The sequence below is a fragment of the Aptenodytes forsteri genome, unplaced genomic scaffold (genome assembly GCF_000699145.1).
Source record: "Aptenodytes forsteri isolate BGI_AS27 unplaced genomic scaffold, ASM69914v1 Scaffold2, whole genome shotgun sequence".
NCBI classification, from domain to species: domain Eukaryota; kingdom Metazoa; phylum Chordata; class Aves; order Sphenisciformes; family Spheniscidae; genus Aptenodytes; species Aptenodytes forsteri.
Genome location: NW_008795695.1, coordinates 18557133 through 18579052, shown reverse-complemented (window position 1 = coordinate 18579052; position 21920 = coordinate 18557133). Strand labels below are relative to the sequence as shown.

General features: G+C 35.4%; 1 protein-coding gene across 1 annotated transcript in view; it reads right to left on the bottom strand.

Moving 5' to 3' along the window:
• The window catches only part of DMD (dystrophin), a 1230427-nt gene that overhangs the window by 910717 nt on the left and 297790 nt on the right, over positions 1–21920 (bottom strand). The window contains exons 8-9 of the mRNA XM_009283051.2: positions 8379–8560; positions 7261–7383 (exon numbers count right to left, since the gene is read on the bottom strand). Coding sequence (XP_009281326.1) covers positions 7261–7383; positions 8379–8560 — 305 coding nt within the window. The remainder of the gene's footprint in view (positions 1–7260; positions 7384–8378; positions 8561–21920) is intronic.

The window sequence follows — 21920 nt, the reverse complement described above, 5'->3', positions numbered from 1 at the left end:
GAGGTTGCCCAGAGAGGTGGTGGATGCCCCATCCCTGGAAACATTCAAGGTCAGGTTGGACGGGACTGTGAGCAACCTGATCTAGTTGAAGATGTCCCTGTCCACGGCAGGGGGGTTGACTAGATGACCTTTAGAGGTCCCTTCCAACCCAAACTATTCTATGATTCTATAACACTTTTAAATATTATGTATCCTTTTTATCTTATTGTATGCCTTGAAAATTAAGCTATTTAAAAAACATAGAAAATGGGTTTCTTTTCAAAACAAGAGATAAATACTTAAAATTGTAAAATTCTTTAAATGAAATTTTTTATTTTTAGAAATGAATGCTTTTACTCACATTCATGAGGTTTCTAATTTGGCAATACCAGATATTCACTACAGATTAGAACTTGCGTAACAGACCTTTTTTAAAAAAAACCAAGCAGTTGTTCTATCACAGTTCTGAAGTTAATTAAAAGTATCTAAAAAATAACCTATAAGAAAATAGGAGAAATTAAGGACAAAGTGTGTTATTGAAAGTATGTACAGATCTTTCTTCATTAATACATTCACTAATAATGTAATCAGGCAATGACCTGTATAACTTTTCCATGTTTATATCAGTTAAAAAAGAACTTTAAAAGTAATTCCAATCAAATTCACCTATTACAAAATGTTTTTGTTCTTTGATATTCCCAACCACATAAAGGTAAACTCGTGATTATTAGATTATCAATTTATTTATACAGCAGATAAAGATATATTTTATATAGGATTTTTTACTTTCTGAATAACACATTACCCTTTTTTATCAGTCAGCAAGGAACAGTCTAATAATTGACATGGGACACATTTCTAGCATTTCTATTTTTAAACAAGCTTTACAGCTATTTTAAGTAAGAAATCATAGCTGAAAAAGTCTTACATAAAAAATAAAATATTCTCTCATATGATTTTTAAGGACAATTAAAAGGGAAACTTAAAAAGAGATGGAAAAGTCAGTAAGCACTTGATTTTTATGTCAAACTCTGAAGAAGTGCCATTAGCTGTTGGAGGTGAAAACACAGCTTAATTAGTGAATGCGAACAGGTATGTGAACGGGCACATATACAGGCAGCAGGTAACTGTGCATGGGTGTGTGGAACGGGGGCTGCTGAATAGCTGAAATTGCACTTCTGAGCTGTGAGGCGACTCCCACTACTTGCTAGCTGCAACCAGTAGGGGCTGGTTGTAAATTTTGATAATAAATGGTCTAGACAAAAGCACCATGTTCTGAATCCTCCCATTAATGAAAAGGTGTGAGACAGAAGCACCAATTAAGGAGGCTGATCATGAGTTGTGCTTCTGTACATAGACTGTTTAGACTGGGAAAACTGGGGGCTTAGGGTTACGGAAAGAAAAGCTGGTGCTGAAAAGAAGCATCCTGAAAAGAAGAATTGGTGACAGGAAAGAGAATGGGGTTTGGAAATAAGGTGGAGACGATGCTGACTAGAAGACAGATCCTAGAAGTGGGAGAAGATTCTGTAGATCATAGAATCATAGAATATCTGAAGTTGGAAGGGACCCATAAGGATCATCTAGTCCAACTCCCTGCTCCTTGCAGGACTACCTAATGCTAAACCATATGACCAAGAGCATCATCCAGATGCTCCTTGAACTCTGAAAGGCTTGGTGCCGTGACCGCTTCCCCAGGGAGCCTGTTCCAGTGACCGATCACCCTCTCAGTGAAGAACCTTTTCCTAATGTCCAATCTGAACTTCCCCTGACGCAGCTTCATTCCATTTCGTGTCCTATCACCGGTCACCAGAGAGATATATGGAGACAAGTAGCGGGGGATGCCTGGAGATCTTGGCTGGTGATGCCCAACATCCGTAACTGCAAGCAGTGGCACAGCACAAATTGACACAACTTTCTGCCCAACCTTCCTGGACCAGCAGCAACCTCTCTGCTGGGGAGGGAAGTTGAGACCTCGTGAGCTTAGCTCTGGAGGGGAACCAAGTGAGTGAGTGTGTGAGATAATCAAGTAGAGTAAAAACTCTGATCTCACTGGGTTCTTAAATACCAGGATCCAGATCCACTATGGGTTATTGCTTATTTTGTCTCACCCATGAGAGTACTAACATTTTTGACAGCAAAAACACTTGAAAAGAGTCTACAATAAACATTCAAACCAAAGAAATCAGAAAAATTAGTTAGAACTGCTGCTGGAGTCTATACACGAAGCAGTGACAGGAAACTGAACTGTCATTTTGACAACCGTTCAGGCTTGGAGAAGAAGCCATCAATTTGCCAGACTGTTATTAAAATATAAAATATATAAACATGCTTGAAACTGTTTGCTTTATCATTTTGCAAACTGTTCCTTGAAGATACGGCGTTCAGGAGAGCTCCCTAAGAAATCCAAAAGACTTGCTCTTCTTAGCTTCACTTTTCCATCTCTACATCTCCTTGTTCTGACCTTTGGTGATGGATTTTGCTATTTTATTATGGTTAGTCTGAACCTTAAGGATCTTACTTAGCTCTACAGAAACAGTTTCCAGCTTTCTAAATTGAGAAAGTTTCAATTTAGAGAGAACACCTAGGCTAACAGCTGGGACTATGGTTATACTTGTTGCCCAAATTATATCCATCAAGATCTTGTGATTAAACGTGCAGGTAATTCGGCAAGTATTTTCTGAAGTTTCCTGACTTCTACTTCAAATTATCCCATAAATCCGATATGAACACGCAATGCTGACAATGGGGTATTTTCTGTGCTGTGTCTTACCTTAGAAATATTCCCAAGAAGTTGAAACTAAAATTCTATCTGGTTGTACTTTAATCTATGAGAGTTCTCTTCTGATGCCTCTCCAAAGGGCACTTTACCACAAGGTAAACAGGACAGTATTTGGATCACAGCCTTTAAGTAAAAGAAAGGTCTGTTTTAGGTCCAAGGAAAGCAATATGGCAATTCTGTAATGCTGTGCCACTAAAGCCTGTGGCATAGACGAACCCCAAAGGGTCCCAGAACAGAGGTCTTACAGTACTTTTAAAGAAGCTAACTTGCTGGCAGAAGACCAAGAGTGTGGCAAATTAAGGGTCTAGAAAACCAGAAATCTCAAGGGCAAGGCTGCCAGAAGGATTGTGCGCTGTGTATGAGTAAATTCAGCTTAATTTTATGAGTTTCTAGTGACCTTCCAAGTTAGTTACTATAGTTATGAACTGATGGAGAAAGTCCAGTACAGTAATTCTGTAGAATCCATATCACAAAACAGAGAACATGAGAAAAAATGCGTTACAATACTTCCGTAAAACAGGAGTAATGACTGGAGGGTTAGGAATTTCCCACAAACTAATTACTAGGTTGAGGCCTGAGGTGAAACCTCCAATTCTTAAGTCCCAAAACAAATCATTAAGTGCTAGGGAATACTGTCCCCATTAGCCACTACTGCATCCCAAATGATTTTAATTCAAATCTACTGAAGCTTGTCAGTTTAAATGCTAAGAAAGTAATGACAGCCTTTTTTTTTTTTGTTATATTGCTTCATCTCATTGAACACCTGACCAAGAAGAATGATAGTTTTACTTTCTAATTTTTTCAAAAAATGTTTTATCAGAGCAGTTTCTAATATTGATCCCAGGCAAAACTTCTATCTCACTGCCTTCATTTTTACTTACTACCTGAACTCCACAGGACAATTGCTTCATCTCATTGAACACCTGACCAAGAAGAATGATAGTTTTACTTTCTAATTTTTTCAAAAAATCAGAGATCAGAGCAGTTTCTAATATTGATCCCAGGCAAAACTTCTATCTCACTGCTTTACTTACTACCTGAACTCCACAGGACAGAAAATATACGGTCTTAAAAGGGTTCAAGTAAAAAAAAATTAAAAAAAACGGTCTTAAAAAGGGTAAAGAAAAAAAAAAAAAAAAAAATTGTAAAATGCTGAAATACCTAGAAAAGAAACTTCTTTTAATATATTGGAAAAACAGTGCTGAAAATGTAAGCATTGAAAAAAATGGGATGAACAAAATCTATGTATGTTTTGAGACTGGTACTTTTGCAAATAAGCTTTTGGCAAGCCTGTCTAAAAGGCCAAATGTGAGTCTGGTTGCTTTAAATTATCTATTATGCAAAATCAAGCCCATTGCATCGATATTGCTGTAGATTTTTGTTCTTTTGACAGGAGTTATGTTTTCTTTATTCTACGTTATATGAAATACAGAATTTGTGTGCAGGAAAAAAATTAGAAAGTAACTGCCATCTGAAACCTGTCAACATAAATATTTTCACTTGGACCTTTCTTAATGTTAATACAGGGAATTCAAGGATTTAGGTTTGAGAAGTGGATTCCTATCCTAAGATCTGGAGAGTTTCTGAACACTTTCTAAGTAAACAAGGTAAAGGAGGAAAACTTTTCCTGAGCATTAGCAGAACAACTGCTATTCACGTTAGCAACAGCATTTAAAAAGGCTTAACTGCTTCAACCAGAAGTAGTCAAGCACAGACCAAACAACAAGAAGGCACCGAGTGAACTGGTTGGCAGAACAATGATTTTTTTTGAATCTGAGATGTCACAGTTAAGCAAAGCAAGACTTGTCTGGCCAAAATTTGTGCAACTAGAATACTAGGCCTTGCAAGTATACTACCGAGCGACAAACAGAATAAGAAGGGAAGGGTGAATTTAAAGACACACAGGTTGTGAACATATTAGGAAGTGTGAAGATATGGAAAGTGAAGTGAAATGTGACATAGAAGAATAGACAATGTTAGAAGATAGGAGGAAAAGGACTTTCACAGATGATGGTGTAAGAGGAAATATTATTCCTTCTTGCCAATACTGAGGTCGGAGAATCATAGCTCATTTTATTTTTACAATTTCCGACAACTGACATATGCAGTAAAGATATGGCATATATGGCCAAATTTGCAGGATAACATTCAAAATCTTTGGGTAGAGGTCTTACTTAATTTATTTTTCTTCTGAGTTCCAGTTGGCTCATGCTTGGACTACAAAATCTATTGGACCATTCTTCCAAATGCAGAACTTTAAAAATATCATCTAATTAAACACTAGGACATTTAAGATCAATCTTAGCAGCTAGAACCTCTAGAGAGAAGCAGGTGAAAGACTTTTTGTTGATAATGGCTATGTATCTTCTTCAATTATCTTGGAGAAATTATAATATTCAAGTCCTGTAAGATGAAAGTTTGTAGAGATCCGAAAAGAAAAAATGACTCATACATTTCACCAGAAGACCAACATACTTAGTGAAAATCTTGCTTCTTAATGATAGCACCTAAGATGCCGTTGAAACTGGCACACCACAGTAAACTAAATCTACTGAAATTTTTCTTTGATAACCAGATGAAAATGAGAGAAGGTTTCCTAAACTTTACAAAATCCAGGAAAACAAAAGTTGACTTTGGCTTGATTTCTTTAATGCAGGCCTCTAGAGAAGTAGATTTTACAAAATCCTACTCCTACAGGCAGTTGCTTTACCAATACTGGTATCCAAAAATCATGATATAGCTGGCAGAAAATTGGAAGACCACTAAGAATTGAAAAGGAAATAGTATTTATTTGATTTAGTTAAAACAGATGGGATTATTAAGGTATATCATATTCAGATATCTAGAGAAAAAATTATCAATCACTATTTTACCAGGATTATAAATTTGTTTTAATTATTAGATGATGGCTGTTCTTCAAGAAATACATGGCTAGAGGCAAAAAAATCATTAGCACTGATTAAGAATTGCATATATTTAACTGGCATATTAATTGGTACTATTTGCAACTCAAGTTTATCTTGATGATAGTAAGACTGTGTCTGGTGATTTTGACTTAGGATTTTTAAGTGAATGCTTTTCATTTATTAATATTTGTTGTAGCTCTAGCACAATAAGGCCCAATTCTGGTTAGGTCTTCAGATTCTGCCAAATCAGCAGAATTATACTATTATAGTAGTAGTTATTGCATAAGTGTACTAGACAAAGCTCCTAAATTCAGGAAGACAAGATCTGAAAACTGGAACGCAAGGTGAGGACTGAATAATAGAATGATATTTTCTTACTACATTTTAATAACTACGTTTTGTAGAATTTACTTCAATTATATCAGCTTCTACATTATGCTTGATGGTGGGGGTGTTGACAAAACCCACAATCAATCACAATAAAAGTAGCTAAAAAAAAAAAAGCTATATCATGACTCTTCATTCTTCTCAATTATCAGTATAGTATCTAAGTAGAACAAATCAATTATACCAGTTTTAAACACCTTGTTTAAAAGATGTATTAATCATCACTGCAACACATTTGATGTTAGTATAATGTAGCAGGGCTTATGCTTATGTGAACAGGATTTCTTTCCTGGAGTATTTAAAGGAAGTCATTATTCAGTAAAATACCTGTCACTTGAAGAGTAGATTTGGAAACATGGTGTTGAATTAAACTGTAATTTTGCAATAAATTTTTAGAGGTTAGACAGAATTAAGTCTCCACAGACAACTCATACTGTAGTGCCAAATACATGCAGATCTCTTTTCCCCAAAGTAATGAAAGTACGTTGCATTACACAATATGACCTTTGGCTCTCACACTTGTCAAAAGTTATAAAAATCTGAGTACTGAAATGCTCATTATAAGGATTGCTTGAAACAAGTTATTTTAAACTACCGCAGCTATTTAAAAGTCAAAAAAACCAAACACAAAACCCTAATCTGAATGTTAGCATGGTGCCATTCGTGATAAAATGACCAGCTGTAATCATCTAATAATCCACGTCATATAAAGAATATTAAATTTAATGTTTCCTTTCTCTTCTGTCCAACTACAGTAACCTCCTGAAAAATATCATCACTTAACTATTTTCTTTAATAGATATGAGGGTTAGGAAAAGCAACAGAAAACCAATGATTCTAGTTTTTCTATAATCAAACCTGAGACAGAAATATAATAATTAGATGCCAAATACAGCTTATGTTTTGTTTGTTCTTCTAATACTCTTTTAAGGCAATATATGTACTATTTTCAAAAATGACATAACAAAGGAAGCAGTTTATAATTCTAAAACAGCAGTGTTTGAATGCTGTTCATCCCTAACAATCAGTGTAACACCCATTGCCAGCCATGCTGAAATACACAGTAAAAAGTAACCACTCGACAGGTGCTAAAAAAACCCAGAAAAAGTAGGTCATCAAGATCAGGTACAAGCAAAATGCACAAACTCTTTCACTCCAAGCACAAGCTTAATAAAACAGTTTTTAAAACAAATTACAATATTGACAGACCTGTGGAGGAACCTGCCTCCTTTTTTGGTCAGGGGATGTGACATACACAGCTTGGGTATATGCATAACTTTTGAACCGCGGTTTAGGAGAAGATGAAGGTCCCTGGGGTACATTGACTGTGATCTACAAAGAAGAAATTAGAGGTGGAAAGAACAGACATATGGATAGGAGCATGAATTATAGAAGTAAAGTAACGATTTTAAGAGTAAGTGAAGAAAAAGAGGTAGGAAAGTCATCACCAGTTATGTTTTTCAAGGACAGTGTTGGTATTCAGCAGTCAAAATTGGAATGGTATTAAGGAAAGCTCTCATTTAATCCGACATCCTTTCCAAAAGCAACAAACTGTCAGGACTCAATACTGGCAGAATAACAATGTAAATTGAAGGTTCTTTATAATTTACAAGCAAAGGCTCAAAAAACAAGTGATCATGTAGTAAATCCTGAATAAACAGAGCCAATACTCATCTGCTCAGTACTTTAAAAGAGACTGAGAACCCCAAAAGGAAGATACAGATTAAATTCAGACAAGTACACTAGGCCTAAAATCTACTAAACACTTCAGCAGAGGCTGTCTGATGATTTCAGTCAAAAACATAACTGACATAGCAAGCGTAAATTAACTCCAAGTACTATATGAGCTTTTTGAGAGGCCAACTGTGAGCTGAGAACAGATGATCTTAAAATACAAGTCAGTGTAAATAAAATGCTAAAAAATTAAAAATGTGTCATGAATATGGAGAAATGTCAACTGCTATTCTCTGAAAAAGGTAAAAAGTTTCTACATGTCTGTGTTCAAATGTAAAACCTCCCCCAGCTTCTGTGTTCTTCCTTCTGGTGCCCTTCCACAACCAAAACATCCAGTGCTGTAAAAGAGATGTGCAAGGCACTTATTTGCTGAATAGTTACTTTTAAAACAGCCCAGTGCAAGGGGAAAAGCAGTACGAAAGTACAGTTCATGCAGACAAGTACATTTCACTTGCCTGTGGTGAAGAGACTTTGTCCATTATGCCCACATTTTTTTTGCCTTCCATTGGCCATCTAATACCAAACTTATGGGGTAGAAGGGAAATGACCACTTTAGAGCAGCAAGATGAAAGCAGAAAAGTGAAACAACTCACTTCTTGTGTAAAACGCTGTTGATGATGTACTTGTATGTGCTCTTCTCTAGTGACCCTTGAGTGTCGTGGCAACATCTCCACCTCCCTGATGGCTTCCATGGTGACTTGCTGGGGCAGAACTTGGAAGAGGGAAGTCACGTACATAAAGATGGACTTCTTATCTGGACAGGCAGTTGCAATGTCTGGAAGGCAAATTAATATGCATCATTTTGGTTTCCACATCAGACATGAGAAATAGCCAATCAACTTCATGGAAAGTTGGTAGACTAATGAGCAATCTATTGTCCACATGAGTTCTCTAGAGACTAATTAGAACCTTACAATCAGTTCCAAAATCACAGACTAAACTTGCATACCAATGAGAAGAAGCCAAAGTTTATAAAGGTAACTTATCTCGTTCAACATGAACTTTCCATCTATATTTCTTCAGTCAAAATGCACATAGTATACAATTTGACACTGTGATCCTCATTAAGCAGGACTGGACATAGGAAAAGGTGTATTTTCTTGTGCTGTATAAATACTGCAGTTACAAAAAAATAAGGACAAGCTCATTTTCAAAGTCGTGCCTTGTACGTTCTCTTCACATCATTTAATCATTGGAAGTGACAATGATGTAAGGAAAAAAAAAAGATTTACAGTTTTTTCCAGCGAATGGGTTCATACAAAACAACTACTGAAGCCAACCTCTAATATAGCTACATAGCTTTTATATTCTACTTAGTCTTATATTCTTCATGAAGCCTGTGGAACATCTAAGGAGCATGGTATTCACAGACATTAAAACACATAATAGAACAACCCTTTAAAAAAAAGCCCTGTAAAATCTCTGTGGACTTTAGCAGTAAGTACAAGAAACTTTGCATGAACACAAAGACGACTTCAGGTTTTGCACGTAGCCATGATATACATCAGCAGGAGAAGTGATTTATCTGATTCAACATTTCAAGTCAATAACAATTTGTAAAAATGTAAGGCATGTGGCAGCTCTTTGATGTAGTTACTTTGTTATTTGGCATTGACATTTACCTCTTACACTCAGTCTAGTGAATCAAGATGTAAAAAGACTGTTGTACAAAAAAATTATCATTAATTCCATAAGAATTTTAACATGAGCGCTGGCAGAAAGCCAAGAGCTATGAGTTTTTACTGTCCTAGATCAATCCTGGCTTAACTAAGATTAAGTTCGGGGGGGGTGGGGGGGGGGGGGAGAAAAAAAAATCTATTAATATATTTTGGCAGACTCAATAATGCTACAGGGTAGCATCTCATTCTCTCTTCCTAGAATGCAGAATACGTGAGGAAAGGCACCTTATGTAAAAGCTTCACATATATTTGCAAATCAAGAAAAGACATCCTATCAATATTTTTGGTTTGGCTTTCTGACCTATCTCCATACCTCTGCTTGATACATTATGAAAGAGAGCTGAAGGTTTAGTTCTACTTAGAATTGGCTGGAAAAATGACACGTTCCCTCCAACATCCCCACCACCATAAGATTTATTGTCTCAGTGGCCACAGTATATAGCATATTCTCATTTAAAAAACAAAACAAAACAAACAAAAATCCATGACTTTTCCAAATCAAGTCACACTACAGCCCTCAGTCTCCACAGGCTTCACTCCTGTGATAGAATTCAGTCCAGGAAGTATTTTGCTATCACCATCTTCTTGTATTCTCATTAATATTTTAACACCATTTTGTTATACTCAGTGTCCACTAGTAATCGATGTTTACAATAATATCCATGCCTTTATACAGGCAAGAGTACATACTGAAAGAACACACTTTAGTGCCAGCTGTGTTTTTTCCATTTGTTGTTCATTATTTTCCTTTTCAAAATGTTCTGGTAATCAAATAGGCAAATACCTTATCATTTATCTACACAAATATCTCACACAATAAATAAAGCAAGTCTTTGCAAACAATATACATGCCAAAAATTGTTTACCCATTCTATCTGACAAATAAAAAGTACATATGCAGCTGTCAGAATCCACCGGCAAATAGGAAAAGATTTAATTATTTAATCACAACAAACAGCTAAATAACCATTGTTGCAAAGCCTGGAATATCAATCTGTCTTTCAAAATTCTTTTTTGCAGGCTCTTGAATTATCAGAGCAGGAATGACTTCTGTTATGCTATCCTATGCCTTCGCCTTCATATTTTTTTCTTTTTGAATCCAAGCCTGATATATTGTCTTTACCACCACCACTGATGGATATTTGAAGTCCTAGTACTTAGGCAGTGAATAAACTTAAATTTAAACACTTGCTTACAAGGAAGTTCACCAGTTCCTTGGAAATATGTCTCCTGTCATTTCTGGGGGCAAATTATCTGTCAACCTACACCTTCTAAAAACTAATCTCCAACTCTTGGAAAATACAGAAGATATTTAAGAAAATTAAGTCAACATATGTAGACTATGCCATTATTCAGATACTGGTTTTGAGAGAAAAAGTAAAAACAAAAAAAGGAATTATCCAGGAATTTTTTTCAAAAACAAGGTATCTTCTCCAAATTCAGCTCAGAAGCCATACTTTCTGAATATTTTCATCCATTTTCTTGACAATGACCTTCCAGGATAGGATTTAAAAGAATAAATAAGAATAAAACCAAATTAGACTACAAGTCAAAAGAGAGTTTAAAATGGGAAGCATTATAACATTAGCACAAATTATATTATTAACATGTTCATCGATCAAGAATCTGTAAGACTTTGGAAAGCTCTGAAAACCATTCCAGCTCTTTAACAAGATACAGTTGTACAACAGTATTGGAAAAGTTTCCAGCATGAATTTTCCAGCTATTGAGAGGAATCTTCTACTGTGGAAGAAGAAGATTCCACTTTTTGCTGGCAGATTAATATTTCTCAGAAGAAAACAGTGATTTTCTGGTACTCAAGCTGAAATATGTCACATGATGCATATTGTTCACAGAACTAGTTTTTTATATAGCGAAAGAAACAAAACTCCTTTGCAGGATACAGAACAAGGCCCTGACTTTACATGCTCCCCCTGAGAAAATATTCACACACTCTGACCATTTAGAGAGATTAGTCTCTCCAGGGGGGGTCTCCAGTCAAATTGAAAAAGTAAAGAGAAATAAAACAAAACACTTCTTCTAATACACAGGCTGAAAAACCTGTCTCATACTAAGGAGACACCGTAAAAGCTAGAATTTGACCATGAATTTTAATGTACAATAACATCCTGTTCATCTAGAGACACAGCTACTTGGTAACAAGTCCCAAAAGAGCAAGAAGAATCTGATTTCACCACAGAACTTTAAAACCACGAAATAAACGCCAATCCACCCCTGTTTAAGTGCTGCTGCCTTTAAAGGGTTATTACAGGTTTAATTCAGGAAGCAATTTACCCATTAAAAGTTCGCTACAGCTTGATTTTTATCAGCAAATATTCTTCATTTTCTGGTGAACATAACAAGTTTGATTGTTTGCTGAGGATGGGTGACTACAATAAACCTGAAATGTTCTGAAACCAATTCTTTTATGTAGGATGAAGTACCAAAAAAGTAAACAAAAAAAAAAAAAAGTCAGTCTTCAAAAAGTGATCCAACAGCCAATTTTTATAAGCCTTGCAGTTCACAGGTGGTTTGTTCTTGCATCCGTATGTTCTGTCAATGAGCTATTCCCTGCCAACATTCCCTGTTCCAGTGGAAAGAAGCATTTTTAAGGGATGAGTGAAAGTGAGGATGATATAAAACACCTAAATAAGCTCCATATTAAAAAGTACTGTACAGGCCTACCAACAAGAACAAAATCCAGCATTTTGTTATACAGTGTTACATTTTGTGCATACAGCCACACACAGAGTGCAAATTACAAGCATTCATGCAAATTTTGCTTCCAATTTTCAAATACATGTCTACTTATAATATAGCCATTCCTATTTATTAATATTTTGCTTCCTCAAAGTTTTGCCCAAATAACAGTTCTGACACTATTTGTGCTGATTCCGCTCACTCTTTGTATCAAACTAGTTGCAAAGTAACTTTGAAAGAAGACAGCTTAAATGCCTGCCGCATTGCCAGAAAGATTATATTACTGTACATAAATTGCTGATGTGGTTTCTTTACATTGAGAGACAAATTCTGAAACGTACTTCACCTTATACAGTGCTGAGAAGCAAGATAAGACTTGAGCCCTAAAAATACAAGAAATCATTTGTCCTCAAAAGTAGGTAGGATTTTCAGATAATCACAAAGTAGAAAACACAGAAAACTAACTTTTAAATCCTATACATCACCTAATACTGTTGGCTTACATCACAACAGTAATAATAAAAAATCCCAATATTTTAATATTAATATTTTAATATTACTTGTTGTTGTCCCACAGGAGATTTTAAAAGCCATACTAAAACCACATTGCTCTCCCTTCCATAACACTGAAGGAGATTCTCAAAGTTGATTTGAATTTTCAGGGAAAACGCAGTTTTTTTCCCTGATAAATGGAGGCTGTTGTTTTTTCTTCTAACAAAGATATTTTTCATTTTAAGGCTTATTAATGATACTAACACAACATTAACATTCCCACAGGAGATTTTAAAAGCCATACTAAAACCACATTGCTCTCCCTTCCATAACACTGAAGGAGATTCTCAAAGTTGATTTGAATTTTCAGGGAAAACGCAGTTTTTTTCCCTGATAAATGGAGGCTGTTGTTTTTTCTTCTAACAAAGATATTTTTCATTTTAAGGCTTATTAATGATACTAACACAACATTAACATTTATTAGAATTTCTGAAAACAATCCTACTGCCATCCCCAGCATCTGTTTGAAGGAGATTCTCAAAGTTGATTTGAATTTTCAGGGATTACGCAGTTTTTTTCCCTGATAAATGGAGGCTGTTGTTTTTTCTTCTAACAAAGATATTTTTCATTTTAAGGCTTATTAATGATACTAACACAACATTAACATTTATTAGAATTTCTGAAAACAATCCTACTGCCATCCCCAAATGCATCTGTTTAGAAAGGACATAAAAGATACACGGCAGATAAACTAACTGCAGCAGCTCTCAGTTTGTTGAGATAAGACAGAGTCTAACTGATACGCAAAATATTAGTTTCTACAATGTAAACTCATTACAAGAGGGATTTCAATGTTTGTACGGCAACTCCCACTGTGGCACCAACCTCAACTGCAGTATCTAAGATGAGGGCAAAGTAGAAGTATTTAAAAATGTACAAAGACAATTTACATGTTATTTTTACTTATTTATTTTACCTTTTAGCCTCAAGAACAAGGGTGAACTTTTCAAAACACGTTCAAATGCCTGTGATAATCTGTCTGACAAGGCTCACCAAAACATTTTGTATGAGCTTCCACAAAACCTAAGTCACATAACTTTGGTCACGTTTTGATTTGGATGAACCTAAATCTGCAATGGAAACTGTACGAAAGTTTATGAGACGGTACTAGTAAAAACATAACTGCTTGGTCTTAAATAGCAAGAAAAACAAGTAAGATTTTATCCCCAGATGGATGCATTAGAGTTGGCCCAGGACAGGTAAAGAGATCTTCAAAACATTACCCCCAAAACTAAGAAAAGAAAGAAGAAAAAGGGGTAAAAAATTGTAAACTTGGTAATTTGTACTCCAAATGCATATTTTCAGTCACTTACTAACAAGTCTATTTGCAGACATTAAGCTACGACAGAATCATGAGGCCTATCTTAGATTTCTTGTCACTGGTAACTTCTTAATTTCCTGATTGTGAAAGCATAAGACTAAATATATTCTGTTCTTACTTGAACACCAAGAAACAAGCAAGATTATCAGGCAAAGAATATAAGCTGTTTTTCTTAAATGAATAAAAACTTTTCCCTTAGCTAGCACCTGGTCCCAAAATGATACTGTTCTGCAGTCCATGTTTAGACTAAGACTATACTAATGGTAATGATAATAGCAGGAACAAAAGAAGTGGTAATGGTTTACTCTACTGACACTCACTGCTGCCAGTAAAACCTCGAAGTAATAAAAACTGTGCAGTGTCTCAAAGGTCAGCCAGTAGCTGCAGAGTCTGCTCTGCAATTATTGATCTTTTTTTGCTTGTTTTTTAAACTTGTAATTATTTTCTGCCCTGCTTTTGTACTCCGTTAGTAGACTGCATATTAAATTCAAAATGAAAGAAATCTTTACAAGTAATCTCAAGGAATGGTGGTGGACTTGCAGACAGACAAAACCAGAATAATTTGTGAAATACTGCATAACTGTAAATATTGAAATCTGGACATTTAAACTGACAATTCTTTAACAAAATTGAAGAGCAGAAAACTGTTGTTGTTTTTCTAAAATGAATTCCTTAGTGCACTTTCCAACTGAGGGAAAGATATTTAATTAAACAGAAATCTATGTGTCTACAGTCTCTTGGGGAGAAGACAGTTAAAATCTAAATAGGAAGGCTGTATCATGCAATTCAGCGTATTCCATTTCCTGCTGGTACTAAGGGTGAATTAAAGTCCTCTTAGTAGAGAGGTAAATAAGTCATTTAGCCTGCAACCTTACAGAAGTTTAAAAAAAAAAAAGGCAAAACTGAATGGCTCCACTTCTTTCCAGTGATATAGACAAGAAATCAAAATATTATTTGGAACAGGTTGAGCAAAAGTCAAAATTTTTGGAAGGCTGTTCAGTGGTCTACACGAATAAGTATGGTGATCACAGCCTATTGCTTTGCAGAATAAAATTCACATTTTATAAAATGAACTGTTCGCAACAGGCACAAAATACATACAGATAAGTGAAGTGAGAGTGGAAACCTGAAGGACAGCCCAGTGGTGACCTATACACAGATAGCGGCACTGTTTTTCTTCCTTTCTGCAGCTATGTATACCCATTCACCTAAAACTAGTATGAAACTCCCAGAAGAAAATGCCATTAATTTTCCAACATACTTTTCCGTAAGAAAGTAAATATTTTAAACCTAATGGTTAAGACCTACAGAATACCTTAAAAATGCTGACCACAGCTGTCCTTTGTAGGCTGTGTTGAATGAGGTCACAACAGCAGCATGAAGAAAATCTCTTCAGAAGACTAGCACATTTGTGTTTGCCTTTTAGAATTATGAAGACAGGTCAGGATTTGTGGGATTAAAATGTTGTGGGATTCAAGTGTATCTGGTATTAAAAAATTCAGTGGCAGAGAATACCTTAAATCTGTCTGAATGTCTGTTCTGATTTGCTGCATGAGTGTGAAGGAGTCTTGGACTGACATGCAAGCACTGTCCTGGTTGAGTGAACTTGACACTATCTCTGGTTTTGAAATCTGCAAAATCAGACTTAACACCTGTGCTGAACAGGAAAGGTGAGCCTTATTTTTCTTCAGTTTCCTTACAATGTTAAACATTTATTCAGTAACACCACAACCTTTGCACCCTAAGCTATATCTAAAATAACCATCTTCTTAGCAGCAAAGATAGCGATAGAAAGAAATTAAGTCAAAATGGCAATGGAATAAAATGCTGGTTTGAAAAAGTGGCGGTGCATCTGTTAACATTTTTATTATATGTGTTGTATGCTAATATTTTTGTCAACAAGTAGGAACAAGTAGGAGTGAGCATGGCTCTCATCAATTTGCTGAAATAACAAATACAAGGCAATATTTAATTTTCTCACAACACTGACACACATTGCTGAAAGCTGCAGTTCAGTTATTCAAAACCCTCAAATGCAAATGCAGTTAGGGACAAAGGGGGGAGGGGAGGAGAAAAGAAAACTAAAACACGTCCTACCACCTACGTCCTACTGAAGAGTCCTGAAAATAAAGAAAGATCAAGAGAATTATGCTGACTGAAATCTAGAGTCAGGAATAGCGTACAAAAATGGTACATTAGCAGGCACCCAAACAGCGATTTTGCTAAGAATATTTGAGATATCAGCAAGCGGGCCAATATTTGAGAAAGCAAGTGGGCCAATGTTTCAAAACATTGTACATTTTCCATTTCACTTTTATAAATATTTAGCCTAGAAAAGTTTTTACTTACACATTTCTCTCCTATCAATCCCTGTTAAAGGTACATTTCATTCAGTACGGAAACTATGGCAACGATACTCAAAGACTGAAAAAGTATTTCTACTATAAAATTTCATAAAACACACTGTAGGTATTCTCCAAAAGCTAGACAGTATTGATTCCAGCTGAGTCCAGATTATCAGCCACTGCAGTGTCAGGAAGATTTTGCCTACTGCGACTGACTGTACACACACACACACACAAAGTAAAAAACTGTGGTACAAATACTCTTAAGAAGTTTAGCTCCAACCATGACCTGTTTACCTGCTCCAAAGTTACATACACAACATATGCTTTGCTGATTCAATGGTTGCAAGAATTGTGAAATATAATGGAAGAACTTGAAGAACTAAGTCAGTATTAGCAAATTCCAAAAGCCAGCATAATCAGTGAGCAAAACTACATCATCAATGCCAATTAATTAAAATGGTAAATGAAGTGGACAACTCAAAATGTATGAATTAACATTCAGCCTTGCTAATTACATCTATTACAAATTTTGATCAGACTCACTAAGAAAATTTATTTAGTATGTAAGATGTTTTGTAGTCAATAATTCTGAAAGGTAACTATGGAAAAAAAAAATTAGAGACTGAACTCCAGTAACCAAAGATCAATTAATTAAAATGGTAAATGAAGTGGACAACTCAAAATGTATGAATTAACATTCAGCCTTGCTAATTACATCTATTACAAATTTTGATCAGACTCACTAAGAAAATTTATTTAGTATGTAAGATGTTTTGTAGTCAATAATTCTGAAAGGTAACTATGGAAAAAAAAAATTAGAGACTGAACTCCAGTAACCAAAGATTTTACAAGTTCTTATGCAAATAAATTCATTACTTTTATTGCATTGTAAAATCTATAATAAAAATAATATGATAAGATAAATGGAAAAGGGCAATAGAAATCTAAACAGACAATTCTGAATGGACAATGGAAAGAGCATTATGCATACTGGATGGGTGATACCACACTTAATAAAAGAAGGTAATAGTTCTTCAAGTGCAGTTAAAAGCCACTGGAAAACAAAGTATTCTCCTGAGATATTAGGTGTAAGATGAGACAAAATTAGAAGCATTTAATCTTTTACTAGTAAGTTTTCCCAAAATGAAACAATACATTACAGTTGGGATTAAATTGTGAAATTGAGATCATAGTCTCGAAGTTATAAAGACATTCAGAATCAGAACTCAGTTTCAACCAATTTTTGTAAAGTATTTTGGGAAGAAATTGTAATGGCATATATTACATTCCTTATTTTATTAGCATATGAATAAAATAAAGAAGGATTTGCTACTTCTGTCTGAGATCTGAGGAGATGATTGTTTTCCAGCTCTGATATATTTATTTAGTAAAAGACAGGATTTTGTTCCATAAACCCTGTACTGCTCATACAGAAACAAAGACATGGGGATGCAAAGGGAAATATGAACGCTGTCACAATAGAAGAAATTTCACTGTATCTAACAAAGAGAAGCACCCAGAACCTTCACTGGTATCTGCAGAAGTACGTGGATTCTGCTTCTATGGTATATACCTTCCTTTTATTCCCATCTGAAATGGGATATTTCTAACATCAGGGCAAGGTAATGATCACCTGAGGTTAATATCTTCCAAAACTGACACAACAAAATGGTGCATGTTACTGTATGTAGCTCGTGCTCTTCCCCTCTAGAACCTCATGGGCAACTGGTTTCTATGAAAACTGAGAAAAGAAAAATGGGAAAAACAACAACAAAATGCTAAAGATAGACTTATTTGAATGTAAATCAAAACTAATCTGTTCTTAGCTTTGTTTTGATTTATAAAAAAGTAGCAGAAAGTTTAAGGAATGTAGCTTAATTTCTATTCAGAAAAATTCCTAACTTTAGGTGAACTTCAGGTGTAACATTGTTTACAGATATCTTAAAAAAAAATACAAAATTTATTGTGTACAACAGTACCTTCAGTGAAAGTTCCTGTTTTTCACTAATTTAGGCCAGAGTGTTGTTTACAGATACAATTCATACTTTTTATATTTAATAGATCATACTTTCACAGGGTATGCAAGTTTGATTAATTAAAACTGAAAAAATTTCAGAGAATCTTTCAATATCATTACAAGAGACTAAGGAACTTTATTAAGGTTTGGTTACATACAGAATATCTAACATGAAAAAAATTCACTGTCTGGAATTAATCTGTAGAAATTGATTTGACGCATCAGTTTTAAATTCAAAGAGGAGGTTTCTTGCTGACTCCTCTGGCTATACATCTTGAGTTTTCTCAATGGATGTGTTCTTCCTGCATCCAAATGAAGAGCAGTTACCTAGTTAATATTGGCTTCTATATGCATGACTCACACGCTGTATCAAAATGACAAATAAGGTCTTTAAAAAAGTTAACTGTAGCAGATGCAAAAAGACTTCCTCCACTTTAAAAGTATATCTTTTAAAAATACAAATACATCTTGAAAGAACTGAAACCCAAGTGATTCTATTTTATATATAACCGTAATTATTCCTACTTTAAAATGCTAAAAAAATAGGTTAGAAGAATTTATTGTAAATGCATTAGGGGAAGGATTTTTAACTTTTGAGGGATTATTTCACTAAGAATGCAGCAAATAGATTAATGTGCTGATCTTTTTCTTTAGGCTGATCATGAGGAAAACCAGTCTAAAATATGTCATGACAATAATTTTTAAAAATGCAAGTTTTGATCAAATGGTTATTCACTGTATGCATTCCATCCTCCAGCAAGTTATTTAAACATAACTGTTTTGTAATTTAAGAAGAAGAATCTTAAATGTAATTATCTGAGGGAAGACAATTATTCATGCTGGACAGTCAGAACATCTCAAGCCCATACTCTAAGGCATCTAATACTTTTTCAGCTGGAAACATCTGCTCTTGTTTTACATAAAAGTAAGCTTCTATTTGCATTTCTAGTGTGTAGTCATCAAGATAGCCTGGAAAAATACATTTTGCAGATCTTGAATTAGGGCCATGCTGAGTTTATTAGACCACATACTGGGATGCTGTTCTGCTTGGGGCACAGAAAGCTCTCCTATCCTCCCTTCACTTCATGATCAACTGGGGTTGTTTAGCCTGGAGAAAAGGAGGCTGAGGGGAAGCCTCATTGCTCTCTACAACTCCCTGAAAGGAGGTTGTAGCGAGGTGGGTGTCGGTCTCTTCTCCCAAGTAACAAGCGATAGGACGAGAGGAAATGGCCTCAAGTTGCACCAGGAGGGGTTTAGATTGGACACGAGGAAAAATTTCTTTACTGAAAGAGTGGTTAAACATTGGAACAGGCTGCCCAGGGAAGTGGTGGAGTCCCCATCCCTGGAGGTATTTAAAAGACATGTAGATGAGGCGCTTAGGGACATGGTTTAGTGGGCATGGTGGTGTTGGGTTGACGGTTGGACTCGATGATCTTAGAGGTCTTTTCCAACCTTAATAATTCTATGATTCTATTCTATGATTCTATGATCAAGTTGTTAAATACATTCAGGAGAGATACTAGTGAATATAACTCCTAGCAACAGCTTCTGTGACTGTGACATGATAATCTGTTTTGAGGTAGTAATCTGTTCTGAGGTGAACTGTTACATATTTTATTCTAATCTCTTCTCTTGCTGTCCACTTTATTATTTTCTTAGTGAAAAGGTGTAATTAGTATATTTCTACCTTTGTGTCCTGTACGTTTTCTGTATGCTATCTTACCATGTGCTTTCTGTCTTTAAGGTATTTAAAAAAAAAAGGAGGAAAAAAATATTGTTTCAAACAATCTCTGGCAAACTGGTTAGCAAACAGAACATCTGTCATCTGGAGAAGAAGGTGTAGGAAGGAGAAAATAGAGATATAATTGCTCAACAGAATCTGTAAATGTTCAGAATGGAGAATCCTCCTTGACTGTATGCCAATGAACCATACGTGAAGTGTCAAGAGCATTTCAGGATGCAAATGAATACTGGAGTAACAACATGAATAAATATGAGAACTTGTTTTGAGAAACCCAAAATAAATGCAATTTTATATGTGGCTAGTGTTGGAGAAGTAGCAAAATAAATCAAGGGCAAAACAAGATACCTTGTAAGCAATACATACGTTAAAGGCCGAGAAATCAACATTTTAGTGGCCCCTGTTTAAACAGGCAGCAGATGTCTTGTCTATTCTAGCCAATGCAAGCCTCAGCCTAACTGATCAAGCGTAAGTGTACGTGACGCTGACAAGAGCATGTAAGGCCCTAAAAAGAAGTGAAAATGCTACAGCTCAGTGGAACCAAGCTGGGTTTGAGGACATCATACCTACAACACCTACTTCAAAAGTTCCCTGCAAGCTGGAACAGTTGTAAACATGCAACAACAGCAGCCAGATGTAACTGGGATGCCAACTGGTATATTATGTTTATGTCAAATAAACATTAAAATATGTATAGGAATTTTCAAATGTGCACTGCAATATATTAAATTTGTTTCATATAAGAAAAGAAAACCATAACTATTAAAACATTAAGACAATTAAGCTCTTATGTGGTTAGCAGAATAGCAGCATTGTAATGCTTTACTGTGTGCCTGGATAAAGGAAATCCTTCTTAGTATTGTATCAGTTTCTTGACTAGAGAGTTCAAGTGTCCCTGGAAAGGCCTGGACAAATTCTGAAGGAAGAGCCTACATGGGATTCCTGAAATCAGTTCTGCAGTACTAGCTTGTTTATTAAACCTGTTTCTGACTTCACTGTTAAAAGGTTTTCTCACATTTTTCTCAATTCAGAAGTATATATTTTCTCCACAGTCTCCTCTCCCACAAAAAAATGGATAACATGATTTCAGTATTCAGACAGTTAATTCCAGGAATGATTTATGACAATAGCAGCGTAAGAGCAACTGAGAAAGAATCGCAACCTTTTCGTGGATGGCTTTATTAAATAACACTAACGGATTACCTACAGATGTTGCAGAAACCATGGGAGAGACCATCTGGACAGTCTTGTTCTGTTAGCCTTCAGCTGTTTCCATCCTTAAGCTGAAAAGACATGAATATGGACTAAAAGAAGCTCCCTGAAAGTTCTGGTTCCTCCTCCCTACTCCAATTAAAAAAAAAAAAACCAAAAAAAACAACGTAACTAAACTAACCTGTCATAATCACTTCAAGGAATAATAGAAGTACAAAAATAAGTGGGGAAAAATGATAAATGACTACTTAAGACTGAATAACAACACTTCAAGAGCTACAAAGTACACAGCACAGAACCTACACTTCTCAACTCAGCTGTCTACAAACTCTGCCTGACCTGTTTTTTTAAATTTAATCCTATCCCTACTTGTCTCCCCATTCCACAACAATTTAATCAACCTTTTTTGAAGCTCTGGCTCTTTGTACTACTAGGAAAAAGTGGGGTTTTGGGAGGTGAAAGCACACATTCTGTGGGATAAGATAGGAAGAAGAAATATACTTTGACCCCAATAGTGCAGTTATCGTCAATGTAAATAAAGCCAGTACTTCTGTCATAATTTATT